The 16310-nt window shown below is 34.7% G+C and overlaps 1 protein-coding gene and 1 pseudogene across 1 annotated transcript; both read left to right on the top strand.

The window, feature by feature from the left end:
- The first annotated feature begins 8751 nt into the window (after nucleotides 1-8751).
- On the top strand, nucleotides 8752-14938 carry LOC132173602 (geraniol 8-hydroxylase-like). The gene is made up of 2 exons (XM_059585136.1): nucleotides 8752-9798; nucleotides 14212-14938. The coding sequence occupies exons 1-2, from the start codon at nucleotides 8905-8907 to the stop codon at nucleotides 14821-14823; spliced, it is 1506 nt and encodes a 501-aa protein (XP_059441119.1). The 5' UTR covers nucleotides 8752-8904; the 3' UTR covers nucleotides 14824-14938.
- LOC132173606 (geraniol 8-hydroxylase-like) lies at nucleotides 11748-14203 on the top strand (annotated as a pseudogene).
- Nucleotides 14939-16310: the final 1372 nt, after the last annotated feature.

Below are 16310 nucleotides of genomic sequence, written 5' to 3' on the forward strand. Positions count from 1 at the left end.
AAAAAAAAAAAAAAAAAAATTGATGCACAATAGTGGACGCTAAAGCTCTTCTAAAATTTTTTAAAAAAAAAAGAATAAAATTAAACTACAAGCTCAATAGCGTCCACTAAAGCTTTTTGAAACGTAATGTATAACATAGATGGATTTATAACATACATTGAAACTAAGTCTCTAGATACTTAATTATTGTATTAAGTCTCAAGATACTTAATTATTGTATTAGTATATATTTGTATATTTATATCATATTATATATGTATAATTTGTTATTATATAATCAGTTGATTTAATAATCAGTTGATCATGTCATATAATCATATAAATTATAGTGATAATACATTATACTTAAATATTATGAAACTTAATTCATGAAGAATAGGACAAAGTTTTCTAAAAAAAAAAAAAACATTATTAGATCAAGTTCATATGTATTATCATTCTAATTACACTAGAGCATACTTAATTAACTAATTAACTATGATCTAATGTAATTAGAATGATAATACACATCATCATGTCATTGTTTTTTGAAAATAGTTAACTTACTTAGTAATACTAAGTTAGTATATATTAACGGACAAGTATGTATAATATATATATATATATATATATATATATATATATTAAGTAACATATAATTTGTTTTTGTCAAAATAACCTATAGTAAATTATACTAGGTTAGTAATTTAATATATTAACTTAGTTAATATGTTAGTTTATTAAGTAACTAGTTATTAAGTCTCTGGGTACTTAATTGTTGTATTTGTATAAGTTTGTAAATACTTCTGACTTACGTCATATTATATATGTATATTTTGTTATTATATAATCACATGATTTAATCATCAATTGATCATTTTATATAATCATATAAATTATAATGGTAGACCATATGACGAAACATCTAACTTATAATGATATCTACAGCATAATACTCTAAACATAACAACAACATATATCTCTAAACAAACACATTGTTGATTCTAATATTAATCACTTAATTTGTGATATATATGATCATATGATATAATAATTCACATAATCTTTTTTTTTTTTCTAATTACAATTCACATCATCTTTAGATCATGTGATCTACCACTTAACTTAATAGTAATACTAAGTTAGTATATAGTAACTAACAAGTATGTATATAATATATATTCATATATATAATTAATTGATCAAATGATCGATTGAACATCCGATGGATCCTACTGAATTAATTCGATTGATCGTGATAGGATCAAATGATCGATCAAATAGCCGATCGATCCCACTGAATTAATTTGATTGATCGTGATAGGATCAAGTGATCGATCAAACATTCGATTGATCCTAATGAATTAGTTCGATTGAGATCGATCTTAATGAATTAGTTCGATTGATCGTAATAGGATCAAATGATCGATCAAACATCCGATCGATCCTAATGAATTAGTTCGATTGATCGTGATAGAATCAAATGATCAATCAAATGTTGGATCGAAAATCCGATCAATCAAACATCCAATCGATCCTAGTAAGTTAGTTCAATTGATCGTGATAAGATCAAACATCCGATCGAAAATCCAATCGATCCTAGTGAATTAGTTCGATTGATTGTAATAGAATCAATTGATCGATCAAACATCCGATAGATTCTAGTGAATTAATTATATTGATTACGATAAGATCAATTGATTGATCAAACTGGATACAATTGAAGGTTCAATCGAACATTCAATTGAACTATAAGCTTTTTATATTATCTTAGTCCATTAGTTATATTAATCTTATATTATCTTTGGATTTTGTATTGATCTTATAATTAATTGTAAGATAAATATCAACTTAATGATCTTTATCATAAAAATTTATTAAACGGAAATTATTAGTTAATATTATAATAATAATAAAAAACATATTACAAGAGAAAATAAAGAAAAACAAAAATTAAAAAAATTGTAAGTATAATTAAAAAAAAAAAAAATTGTAACTATATATATATATATATAGGGCTCTGCCCGTTGCTCTGATGATTCATGATAACTCGACGGATCGCACGGCCATCGTGCCGGCGACACATCATTCAAATTTCTGCCCTATCAACTTTCGATGGTAGGATAGAGGCCTACTATGGTGGTGACGGGTGATGGAGAATTAGGGTTCGTACCTGGTTGATCCTGCTAGTAGTCATATGCTTGTCTTAAAGATTAAGCCATACATGTGTAAGTATGAACTAATTCAGACTGTGAAACTGCGAATGGCTCATTAAATCAGTTAATATATATATATATATATAAAGGTGCTTAATTATTCTAAAAATATTGTAAGTATAATTAAAAAAAAAAAAAAATCCTAAATAGCGGCGACCAATTTTGTTGCCGCTGATTATGCTCAATTTTTGCGCCAACAAGTGGCGCGCGCGGTGTCTGAAATTTTCGAACCAAAAATTTCAGACAGTGTTTTTTCCCCCAAACCTCAAAAACACCAAAATCCCTCAAATTTCTGAAATTTCTGCCTCTCTCTCCCTCTCACTTACCTCCCTCATCACTCTCACTCTCTCTCTCTCTCTCTCTCTCTCTCTCTCTCTCACTCCGGCGCTCGTCTCTCTCTCTCCGGCGCACTAAGCTGTCTCCGACAGCTCTCTCTCCGGCGCACCTTTGAATTGATGTATGTGATTAATGTCTTGCAGTGTGATTTTTGATTGCAGGTGATGGTTCCTTTTCAAGCGTTGCAGGCATTTGGAGTCTCTGTTGATGCCGTGTGCCCCGGTAAGAAGGCTGGCGATATCTGCCGCACTGCCGTTCATCAATCTTCTGGTCATCAAGTCTCTCTCTCACTCTCTGTTATTTTTATTTTTCTCTGTTTTTGTATTTAAGTTTTTGGGTTCTTGTTCTATCAGATTTTTCATCTTCAAATTTCTGCCTTTTCTTGTCCTCTGCCATGTTCTCTTTGTTCTTGTATAAACCCCATTTGTAGAAATTTGTTTTTGGATGAATGAGCATCATTTTACTAAAACAAACTTACCACCTGTGAGACACAACTACCTACTGCTACTGCGCACAGATTTACTACTGCTACAAACTTAGACCACCTTCTACAGACAAACAACAAACTACAAAGACATTAGAGACTCCTTCAAATCAAACTGATTAACAGCTTTATTTACATAGAATTCTATCTTGAAGCCCCGATCTGCAACACAGATTCCTATTTATTTCAGATTTCTTGAATTTCCCTGCACGCATTACTCGAGTCCTGATTTCCCAATCAGTCCCTTTGAGAATTTGCTCCTCTGTTTTCAGCACAATGCCCATTTCTTGAAATTCCCATTTGGAAATTGTACTGTGAGCTAATTTCAGCTGCCGCTAGCAAGAGAATGCATCTAATAAAAACTATTTACACTAAACATACATGAGGCTATGGTTTTTTGAGTGATTGTGTTGAATTTTTTTAGCTTTTGGCTAAAGCTTGCTTTGGTGGTGTGACAGTGGAGAAGATGCATTTTTAATTTTTAATTTTTAATTTTTTTTATTTGGGATGGTGCCCTGGCTTTAGAATAAGTTGGGTCTTATGTGTTTTGGTCATCTATTGTGGATACGGTTAGTTGTCTAGTTATTAAAGTTTTAGTGGTATAATGGTGGTGTCTTACATAATTTTGATGTTGTGATATTGTGGATTTGGTGTTGCAAAAAAATATGTTGAGCGAAATGGCCATTAGGAATCCTGGTTTAATTGCTTTATTTGATGTGGATGGGACCCTTACTGCTCCAAGAAAGGTACCAATTTTCTTCTCTGATTCATTTTGCTTGCTAATTTTGTTCCATTGTATTGTTTATATTATTATGGTCACAGCAGCATAGGATATAGGTAAGCAAGTTGTTATTTCTTAGATTTATTGCATGGAAGTAACATTTCCATGTATCCGCTTGAAATTGTCTTTGATGCAACTTTTTCCACTCAAATGCTAGGTGGTCACTCCAATGCTGTTAGAATTCATGCGGGAACTTCGAAAGGTAATTGCTTAGCTATAAGAGCTAGGAACCCAAAATCTGTTTGATTATTCCATTTGTTTCAACATGATCTAAAAATATACTTTGGTTCTTAGCTTTCAAATGTATTTTTCATGTGAATATTCGTCATGAACCTTGACAATCAAGCATTATGTTTTCTATGGATTATAAATGAGTTTCAAGTCTAACCTTTATAAGCATTATCTGATTGGTTTTCAATAGTTCTCAAAATTAGGGCCAAATGCAGTTGTCTACTTCACAATTTTTCATATGTACATGACTATACTATTAAGTGTCTCTTTTCTCTTTGCAGTTATTGATGACTACGATTATGTATTTTCTGAGAATGGTCTTGTGGCTCATAAAGCATCTTATTAGTTGTTCTTCTGCGAGCCTATAGTAATAATGGATAGTGAGAATGGCTATGGGTGTAGGTTATAGAGTTGTATGGTAGACTAAAACTCTGTACAAAACATTTTCTAGCATACTATATTTATCAATTCCTTGTCCTGATGGATTGAAAATGTGCAGGAATTTATCAGTTTTACACTCCATTATATTGCTGACTTGGATATCCCTATAAAAAGGTTAGTGTTATGAAAGCCTAAATATGTTTGTGTATGTATTTTAAGCTTGGTAAGATTTCCTTTTTATAAATGTTTTTAGGGGAACATTTATAGAGTTTCGAAATTTCCAGCCTTAAATTCATGAGTAAATCCTGCACTTGGCTGCACTAGCTATCAATATTCTGTCAAAATTCCAGCAAACTGAATGCCAAGGAAATGCTAATATTCTCCTCTCAATCTTCATATTTTTCCACAGCCAAAATCCATATTTATTAATTTTTGCCTAGACCAAGGAAATGCTAAGCAACTGAAAGTTAGTTCATTCGGCTACAATTTCTTTTACGCATACAGGGAAGCTGTGGGAGAATTGCCTAACCCAAAACACTTAGCTTAGGTTATTGGAATAAAAACGTATTACCTAAACAGAATGAGATAACCATAATCTATGATTAACTCTCCATATTCTTTATATTGTCTTTTCTCAAGTAAGCTACCGAATTGAACAAGGATGAAAGTTGGAAAAGATATCCTTACCGCCAAACATGCACATCATTTTTCAGTTTAATGGATCTCTTAAACCAGCATATAATGATTATAAAATAGAGCCCAAAATGGATTCTAAGGCAGCCAAGATAAATCTAAGTTCCACGAATATATGAATTTGTTTCCTGGTTTTGCGATCGATCGCACTTGGAGTGTGATCGATCGCAAAATATAAAAAACCTACTTGAAAACCTACTGGTACTGCGATCAATCGCACATGATTGTGCGATCGATCTCAAAATGTAGAAAACCTACTGACGTTGCGATCGATCGCACTTCGATCGATCGCACTTGAAGTGCGATCGATCGCAACGTCAGTAGGTTTTTTACATTTTGAGATCGAAAACCTATTGACGTTGCGATTGATCGCACTCCAAGTGCGATCGATCGCAGATTTTTTTTGTTGTTGATTTTTTAGGACCATTAGGGTCGACTTTGTGGACCCTAATGGTTAACTATCAGCGTCCACTTTAATTTGGACGCTGATAGTCAAATTTTTTTTAAAATTTTTTTGGACCATTAGCGTCCACAAAAGTGGACGCTAATGGTTGACTATCAGCGTCGACTACTTCCATCATCTTTAGGGTCAAAACATTGCGCCTTTTAGAGTCGATAAAGTGGACACTAAAAGTGATCATTAGGGTCGACTCTAAGTGGACGCTGATAGTTAATTTGCTTGAGAATTTTTTAGGACCATTAGGGTCGACAAAAGTCGACCCTAATGGTTAACTATCAGCGTCCACTTTGGTTTGGACGCTGATAGTTATTATTATTATTTTTTTTAAAGGACCATTAGGGTCGATAAAGTGGACCCTAATGGTTAACTAAAAGTGGACGCTAATGCTTGACTATTAGGGTCGACTTTTGCTTCCATTTACATCATCTTTAGGGTCAAAACATTGCGACTTTTAGGGGCGATAAAGTGGACGCTAAAAGTGATCATTAGGGTCGACTTTTAAGTGGACCCTGATAATCAGACATTTGATCATTAGGGTCGGACTATTAGCGTCGACACCTTTAGGGTCGAAAAGTCGACGCTGTTGGCAACAGCGTCCACTTTAGGACCTTTAGGGGCCCCTAAAGACCTAATTTCTTGTAGTGGTGTCGCACTTCAGAAATTTCTGACGTGCGACACCTGGCACGTCAGAAACCCTCTCGATACCCGATATTCACATATCATAAAACAATGGGCGGGATTTTAAAATTTTTTCCCTCTTCTTTTTCCCTTCAACTTTTTCACTCTTCTTATTTTTTCCCTCTTCATTTATTTTCCCCACTCTCTCTCTCTCTCTGTCTCTCTCGTCTCTCCTCTCTCAATCTCCCTTCTGCACACTGCACGGCAGCTCCCTCTAGATCTAGAGGAAAAAAATGAAAGCAGCAGATCGAAGAAGAAGAAGATAAAGAAAAGGAGAAGATCGAGAAGCTGGGTACGTTAAAAAAAAAAAAAAAAAATACACGAAGAAGAAGAAGAAGAGAAGATAAGAAGATTTTTGGGTTTTTGAAGATTTGTTGGGTTTGACACTTGGATTTTTGATTTTTTGAAGATTTTTTTGGTTTGGGTTTTGGGTTTGAGTTTTTGAAAATGGAGATAGAAAAGAAGAGAGGTGCAGAGAAATTCATAAAATCAAAAACCCAAATATTTGGGTTTTTGAAATCTACAATGGTGCAGAGAAACCAAAATCTTTCAAAAACCCAAATATTTGGGTTTTTGAAATCTTCTTCTCTGCACCATTAATGGTGCAGAGAAGAAGATTTTTGATTTTCGTTTCTTGGTGCAGAGAAATTCTTAAAAAAAAAAAAAAATTAATTGAAAATTAATTTAAATTAATAAATTTTTTAATTGAGAAAAAAAAAATCCACATTTTCTGATGTGTGATACACCAAAGCGTCAGAATTTTCTGACGTTTTGCCCACTGACTTGTCAGGAAAATTTTTTTCCTGTCACCTATGCTCCTGACAATTTACACGCGTTAGAAACGACACGTCAGAAAAAATTTTCCTGACGCGTCGGACACCCTAAAACGTCAGAAATCTCTAGTAAAAAAAAAATTGTTATTTTGTAGTGACTATCCCTATAATAAGAGGAGAATGCTGCTCCTATACCATGCGGCACTAAGTAACTGGGATGATTGGTAGGGGTGTACAAACGAGCAGTTATAACCGCACCGCAACCACTAACTGCTAGTAGCATAATCACTTTGGTAGGCGGTTATAAAAAAACCTCTTAGGGCGGAGCTGTTAGCAGTTTTAGGAGAAGGGAAAAGCGGTTAATAACCACTAACCACCTACCCTCATATATAATAATATAAATATATTATTTTATATTTTATATTAAAAATATAACATTAAAACAACGTTGTTTGGTAGTTTTGATGTTAAACACCAAAACGGTGTCGTTTTAATGTTATATTAGGGACAGGGTTTTATCATATTCATTATTTTCGAGAACACTTCGACCTAAAATTATTTAAATAAGCCCAAATAATAGGCCCAATGAAAGCCCAAAACACCTTAAAAATCTCAAAAGCCCATATAAAAGAAAGTGATTATAAAATTGCCGGTTATTAGTTTGAATAACAGCTAACCGCCTAAGCGAAGCGGTTGCGGTTATTAAAATTCAGTATCCGCTTGTACACTCCTAATGATTGGATGTTTCGTAGTTTGATGTAATTTTTTCGAGTCGTGAAATAATATTACTAGGCCGATCTGACCCTATGTGGGTCCGCATCCCAAATGGGCTGCATGACACGAGCTTTAGGGAGATAAAATATTCCAGCCATATATCTCTTGTAATACATAATAATATCGTAATAATGAATTGTTGATATGTAAAGGAATTCCATGGAATAAGATCATCTTCAATTTATTTGAACTGGATAATATCCAATTAGTTATATTAAAATAATATTTTTGTTTTTCTTAAAAAGTTAAAAAAAAAAAAAACAAAACAAAAATACCGATCCAATATAATTAATCCGTTATTATCCATGTGCCATTAAATGCCAACTATATATCCCTATCATAAGAGGAGAATGATGATTTCATACGATTGGGCATTAAGTAACAAGGATGATTGGATGTATCGCAGTTTGATGTAATTTTTTGGCAGTCGTGAAATAATATTACAATTAAGGCCGATCTAACCTGTAATAATGAACTATTGGTATGGTTTGGTATTTATCAAATGACAGACATTTCCTCTAAATTAGTTTGAAAGAAATTTCCTCAAACCTACTTTAATATATGCCAAGTGTCATCTCTTACACATTTTATTTAATATTTTTAACATACATTTGTCACCATTTTACTAACCTATGAGCCTAAACATTAATTTTTTAGAAATTCAAAGGTATTAAATGACACTTGTTACTTATTAAAATAGGTTATAGAAAATTTCCATCAAACTAGATATTTTGTAATAGTTATAGCCATCTAACTCATTTATCATGTGCGAGTGAAAATTGCCTGGCAGATAGAAACCCTATTAATAATGAGAAGGCACCCATAGATATTTTCAACTCTTCCACTTGCCCATGGATTTTATTGTGATTCCTATTAGTGATATCGACCACCCATAGATATTTATGCTCCTTTGTACGTCATGTCCCCATAAATCCTGGCCTCAAGTTCTGTTTTATCTTCTGTACTTGTATGCATTGAGATGGGATAAATATCCCCAGCTGGCAGCTGGAGATCCGGATGGTGCAAAAGCATGAACCAGAAACACTGCTTTTCTTTTTCCTTCATTTCTTTTGCATGAAATTAAAGTAATCTTTTCGGAGTGTCATATGGAAAGATAGATGGATTTCTTGAGCTGTATAATATGTCTTTGCCTCATCTGTTTTATGTTGATCAAAACCTTCCATATATTTCCTAGAAGCAAAGCAAATCGCAAAAGGCTTCCACCGGGTCCAAAACCTTTTCCGGTCATCGGAAACCTCTTAGAACTCGGCGATAAACCCCACAAATCCCTGACGAAGCTTGCCAGAGCTCATGGCGCCATAATGAGCCTAAAACTAGGCAAAGTGACAACAATAGTAATCTCTTCAGCAGACATCGCCAAACAAGTCCTCCAAACACATGACCGGTTCTTGGCCGACCGGACCATCCCGGACGCAATCCGAGTCTACAACAGCGACGAGTTCAGCTTGCCATGGATACCCATTTCAAGCCGCTGGAGGAGCCTCCGGAAAATATGCAGCGGCGAACTATTCGCCAACAGAATACTCGAAGCCAACGAAGATGTCCGGCACAAGAAAGTGCAAGAGCTCCTCGCCGAAACTCGTCAGTGCAGCCTAACCGGCGAGGTGGTGGAGATTGGGAAAGCAGCTTTCAAGACGACGCTTAATCTCTTATCAAACACCATCTTTTCTGTGGACTTGGCCGGCCGGGATTCCGACAAGGCCGGAGCGTTGAAGGAGCTCATCTGGAATATCATGAAAGAGGCGGGGAATCCCAACTTGGCAGATTTTTTCCCTGTGCTTAAGAGGATCGACCCTCAAGGCATAAGGCGGCGGATGGAAGGTCACGTTAGAAAGATCATGGCGCTGTTGGACCGCTTGATCTGCCAACGGTTGCAGTCGAGGAAAGAGTCCGGTTGTATCACAGACGGTGATTTCTTAGATATCCTTCTCAGCATCAGTGAAGAGAAAAGTGAGGAGATGGACAGAACTACGATATTGCATCTACTCCGGGTTAGTATTTTTACTCTCGATTCTTCTAGAAAATTCTTTCATAATTAGTAATCTAGTGTCAGTTTTGAGGACATAAATATAAACTTAATTCAACTCATTTAATTAAATTGACTTAACATAAAAATTGTTTGCCCTATATTATAGTTATTAGTTTTCTATTGTAGAATACCGTCGGGCGTCCATTATATCCTTATTTTTATTTTATTTTTTTCATATATCCACGTAAAGGAATATGAAAGAAATTGAAACTAGTGACCTCTATTTTATTAGGCGTGATTCACAGCCGATTGAACTACTCCTTAGAACCATAATAACTTCATTAGTTTTAGCTCTATAGCGTTCATTAGAAAGTGTAATTAGTAAAAAAAAAAAAAAACAAAAAAGTGTTATTAGCGTTGACCTTTGTGGACGCCGTTGGAGCATTAACGTCCAACTTATCGGACGAAGCTGAATAGCGTCTACTATTAAACTTTTAGCGCCCGTTGTGGCTAAAAATCAGCTTTATTGTAGTGCATGTGTGATGAATTTCTTATATAAATGATTTGTGAAATCGTAATAATGAACTGTAGATAAGGTTTGGCATTCCATGAAATCATGTGGGCTCAAAACATTTTTCCAAGATCTTTTAGGAGAGGATAGAGATTCATCGGTCTACTCAAATCATTACTTTGACGTTTTGTAGGAAAATAACACTCGTCCTTAATTTCCTAGCTAGCCGCCACGGAAAACTAGAGGCAAAGTAATTTAACAGCTTGTTTTGTTTGCTCCAAAAAAACAAAAGACAAAGAATATAAATTTTAGTGGCTTTATTTCTTTCATCAATCACGTCAATTCAATGAGAATATGTTTGGATTATCCAATATCGATTGTAAAAGAGGTTAATGGTCGGTCTATAAGTGTAAGAGAAAACTTCATTTGAAGGGGTTGATGGTCACTTTATAAGTGTAAAGAAAAACTTAGCTCTTGAACTAACTTTTGGGATTAAAAGAGCCTAAGCCCACCCAACAAAATATAATATATAGCATTATTTAAACTGAAATAAAAAATTTCTCCCAACCTAGTTTCATTTACGTCTTTCTATCAACTTTTGGTTTCTATGCCAAAAATTAATGCTAAAAAATAAATTTTATCCTAGCAATTATTCATCAATGCTAATGTGATGTACACTTCCAGCCAATCTTTAGATTTTTTTTTTTTCTTTTTTAACAATGAATAATCCAACATTTGGTTGATACTATTACATCAACATTTTGAATTGAGAATATATATATATATATATATATATATATATATATATATATATATATATATATCTTTATCAAAACTTAAACTAGTATGCCTATTGGCTTTTTATAAAATAACTTCTCTAAACTTTCCCCCCTTCAATAATCAAAGGGTTATGGCATAGATATGAAATCATCAAGGCTTCAATTGAAGTAGAGGAAAATAAATAAATAAAGAAGCTATGTCTGGTGTCATTCTCCTATACAAATATCTTTTTATATTTTTCTTTAAATTTATCGTTGAATTTGTAGGATTCACATGTGGTTAATACATTTTTCTTTCTTATTAAAACACAACAATATTCTAAAAAGCGTTGTCAAACGTCTAACCCTTTCTCCTGAACAGACCTAACACAGTAACACTAACCTCTATAGGTGGATTGAAGTACCAACTACCAAGTTTTGAATTTTTATTTTTTTTTATTTTTTCTTGGCAAGTTTTAAATGGCTTTGGAAGAAGTTGGTTCACCCACAACTCCGAGTAAATGCTGGGATTCAATTTTTATGGGTTTTTCTTAGCAAGTTTTAAATGACTTTGGAAGAAGTTGGTTCATCCACAACTCCGAGTAAATGCTGGGATGTTGTCAATGGTGCAAAAGCATGACCAAGGACCCCTGCAACTTTTTCTTCTTTGGGAGGAGCAAAAGTGCTAAAAATAAGGTGAATTTTGAACTATTTAAAATTTCGATTTTCATATTGAACACATGTTCGTTGATTCTACCGAATCCGGATTTAAATCTAATTAAAAAATATATATGACTCCTAAAGTACTCAAATAAGATATTATATTATTAGTAATAATGTCATCAGAAATATACGAAATTTCTGAAGTCCACTTTCTCACTCAATGATTGTATCAACAAATCTCCTCTAATATCCAAAGGTGTTTTGGATTTTAATTTTTGAAATGTCACAGAATTCGTCTCTCATTTTGGCTTCCAATTATTAAGTATAATCTCCAATGTAACTTTTATCATGTCCAACATATCCCAAATATGTTCTTTTTATGATGAACCCAAAACACCCAAACAAAATAATTACTATTAGGATTGTTAAGATTGCACGATTTAGTGAATAGTATGTGGTTTGGCAATGTGTCTGTGTCCAAAGGAGTAAGTGATCACTAATTTTACTATGTCGAAAAAAAAAATAGGAGTACACTTATATATATTGTTCTAGCTAAAATTAGGGATAACAAATCGGGTTTAGGTTGTGTCGAGACATAGTATAAGACTATATTAAGTCAATTATAACTCAACTCATATAATTAAAAGAGCCTGACTTTTCAACCATAATTCACTAATTTTATGTTGGGTTTGTGTCAAGTTTGCGGGTTATGTAAAGAATTGACACATCTAAATGCCGAGTGTCAGGTTCAGGCTGTGTCTAGAAATGGGTATAAAGTCAACCCTAATCTAATAAATTCAAGTAAATGGGTTAGATTCCTCAACACTAACTCACTAATTTTGTATCGAATTCACGGATCGTATTAAAATTTACAATCCCTACTTAAAATTTTAATATGATACATTAAAATTCAGAATATGAATCACTTTCTCAAACCCTTACATTTGTGGTTACTAGAATAATAAATCACATGCTTCACAAGTTCACGTGCTGGGGCAGAATTATAATGTTTTGTTTGGGGAACTAGAACGTTTTGTTTGCTGGGGCAAAATTAAAAAAAAAAAAAAAAAATTAGGGGAGCAAAAATTAATTTTTAAAGGTGTATTTAAAAATAATAATAAAATATGGGGACCAACTTGGGAGCTAGCCCCATGCCAATGGGTGGTTCGGCCCCTGTTCACGTGCAAAGATTTTTGCATACTATTTTGGATTCTTCACGAGTACCACATCGAGATGTTCATGGCTCTACTTTCTACAATCCACATATTCAAATGCATATTGTATAAACACGTAATCCTATAAATATGATTTGAGTTATATTATAAACATGGAATATATCAAAAGAACCAATATAAATCACAAGGAAAGACCATGATTCCGTGTCAAAGTGAGGTGTTCTTGTTCATGTACGTTCTGTTTTACTTCTCGTCTATGAAGGAAGAACAGGTGGTCTCTGTTTGTCTTTGCTGTGTTTTTTAATTTCCTTCTTGCCATTACGGTTCATAGGTAAAGATCAAAGATGGATTTCTTTATCAGTTGTATAATATTTCTTTGCCTCACCTGGATCTTAGTCCAAATCTTCCATTTGGTTCCAAGAAGCAATGCGAATCCCAGAAAGCTTCCACCTGGTCCAAACCTTTTCCGGTGATCGGAAACCTCTTAGATCTCGGCGACAAACCCCACAAGTCCTTACCAAGCTTGCCAAGGCTCATGGCCCCATAATGAGCCTCAAACTAGGCAGAGTAACCAGAATAATCATTTCTTCAGCAAACACCGCCAAACAAGTCCTCCAAACGCATGACCAACTCCTCTGCAACCGAACCATCCCCGACGCTCTCCGAGCCCATAACCAAGACGTGTTTGGGTTGCCGTGGATACCCGTTTCAACCCGGTGAAGAAACCTTCGCAAAATATGTAATGGCCAACTATTCACCGGCAAAATACTCGACGCCAACCAGGATATCCGGCGGAAGAAAGTGCAAGAGCTGCTCGCTGAAACTTGCCAAAGCAGCTTAACCGGTGAGGCAGTAGATATTGGCGGAGCGGCTTTCAAGACTACGCTTAATCTCTTATCAAACACCATTTGTTCGGTGGATTTGGCCGACCCGAATTCTGACATGGCTCAAGAGTTCAAGGAGATCGTTTGGAATATTATGGAAGAGGCAGGGAAACCCAACATAGCAGATTATTTTCCGGTGCTTAAGAAGATCGACCCACAGGGCATAAGGCGGCGCATGACAGTTCACTTTGGAAAGACTATAAACCTCTTTGATAGCATGATTAGGCAACGATTAAAGCAAAGAAAAGTGTCGAGTTCTATGACGAACAGTGATATGTTAGATACCCTTCTTAACATTAGTGAAGAAAACAGAGAGGAGATGGACAAATCTAAGATAGAACATTTGTTCGTGGTCACTATCAATACCAGATCCCTATTCTTTGATTTTATGAAAATTGTTTGTGATCTTCAAAAAATATTCTAACATCTTCTCCTTATATGTAGGACCTATTTGTTGCGGGAACTGATACAACTTCAGCCACACTAGAATGGGCGATGGCAGAGCTACTCCACAACCCAGAGGTACTCTCAAAAGCAAAAACAGAGCTGGAGCAAGTAATTGGCAAAGGCAACCCAATGGAGGAATCGGATATTGCTCGGCTACCTTACTTACAAGCAGTAATGAAAGAAACATTTCGGCTGCACCCGGTAGCTCCTTTCTTAATACCCAGGAAAGCCGAAGCAGATGTGGAAATCAATGGCTATGTTATCCCACAGGGTGCACAAGTGCTAGTGAATGCATGGGCTATAGGCCGAGACTCGAGCTCATGGAAGAATGCGAATTCATTTATGCCGGAGAGGTTCTTGGGGTCGGACATTGATTTTAAAGGCCGGAACTTTGAGCTTATACCCTTCGGTGGTGGAAGGAGAATATGTCCAGGTTTACCATTGGCAATACGAATGTTACACTTGATGTTAGGTTCTCTTATCCACACCTTTGATTGGAAGCTTGAAAATGGGGTTAAACATGAGGATATGAACCTGGATGATAAGTTTGGCTTAACTTTGCAGATTGCTCATCCTCTAAGAACTGTCCCTATTCCCCGTTTAAAATAGGACTAAGAGTTCACTTGGCCGCTGCCATTCTATTTGATGTATTTGTACTTCAATATAAATTTATGTAATTTTGTTGGAAGCGAATAAGAAACATAGCTTGTCATGTTGATGATCACATCAAACTAGTAATTCTACTCAGTCAATTGAAGTACAAGGGTGATGAACATACAAGAGAGGAGAGGTGGAGGAAGGACGTCGAAAGAGAAAGTGAGCTACGGAAATTCTTTGGAGTGGGAGGAGGAAAAGATAGCTGTTGCCTATTGCTGCAAATATTCTACCATTTTGTGGTCATGTCTAGTGAATATATGTTTTCTCGGTTTTAAGTTTCCATTTTACCCGTGGCTGATTAATTGTTGGCTTTATCAATTGTGACAGAAGTATTTTGTATACACCATCAAATATTTTAGGTCGAAATAAATAAACCTTAATGTTTCTCCTGAATAAATTATCCAAAAGGTCTTCCGAGATGGTATTGTTGAGGAATAATCTCACATTATTGGTAAATAAGATCTTGGGCATATTTATAATGAATGAGCAATCATCTTCTATAAAATCAGATGTTTTATGAGATGAGTTAAGCCTATAAATTTTTTCATAGTATCAGAGCTTACCACAGGAAGTCCACACTACTTACCCTGTTATAAGGACCATGAAAAATACTGGTTTGCACGATTGGATGGTATTGAGGAATAATTTCACATTGCCTGTGGACAAGACCTTGAATATATTTATAAAGAGTTGACAACCCTCTTCTACAGAACCGATTTTATGAGATGAAGTACGCCCACGAATTTCTTCAGGTATCTCTGACTGGCTGGTCTAGTTTGAGTGTTTTTCAGGCCTCTAATTTGGTTTTTACAAGGTACATAATGAGTCAACTGGGCTAGGGCCACTCTGAATCTTAAGGACTAGGATCTACAACAATTTGAAAAGCACATGTGAGAAAATCTATATAGGACTTATTAGTCCGAGTAAGTGGCTGGACACCCCAACATTTATTTTGACAAATAAATATTATATTAGCTCTCTAGGATTTGTAACTTAGTCATCTTCATTTGGCCCTTTCCAACTTGCCTCATTACCTGGAAGCAGGGCCGGTTAGGCCACTAGGCAAGTGAGGCACTCGCCTTGGACCCCTAGATTAATAAGGTCCAAAAATAAATTATTTTTGCCCAAAATTTTTTTTTAATATATATATATTTTTTAATTTAAGGCCTTTTTTTTTTTTAGGGAAATTATATCTAAAATCCTTAGGTAAACGCGTTTTTTTTAAAAACTCCCTAGGTATTTTTTTTTTGAAAATTTAGTCCCTAGGTAACCCGAAACTACTAGAAAACTCCCTACCGTCAATTTTTGTTAACTTCCGTTAGTCTACTCAAAACTCACCGTTTTATCTGATTAAAATATTATTTTTTTATTAATTTAATTTAAAAAATTCAATCTTAAAAAAAATAAAAATTAAAATTAAAAAAAAAATTAAAAAAAAA

The sequence above is a fragment of the Corylus avellana genome, chromosome ca3 (assembly GCF_901000735.1).
Source record: "Corylus avellana chromosome ca3, CavTom2PMs-1.0".
Taxonomy (NCBI): domain Eukaryota; kingdom Viridiplantae; phylum Streptophyta; class Magnoliopsida; order Fagales; family Betulaceae; genus Corylus; species Corylus avellana.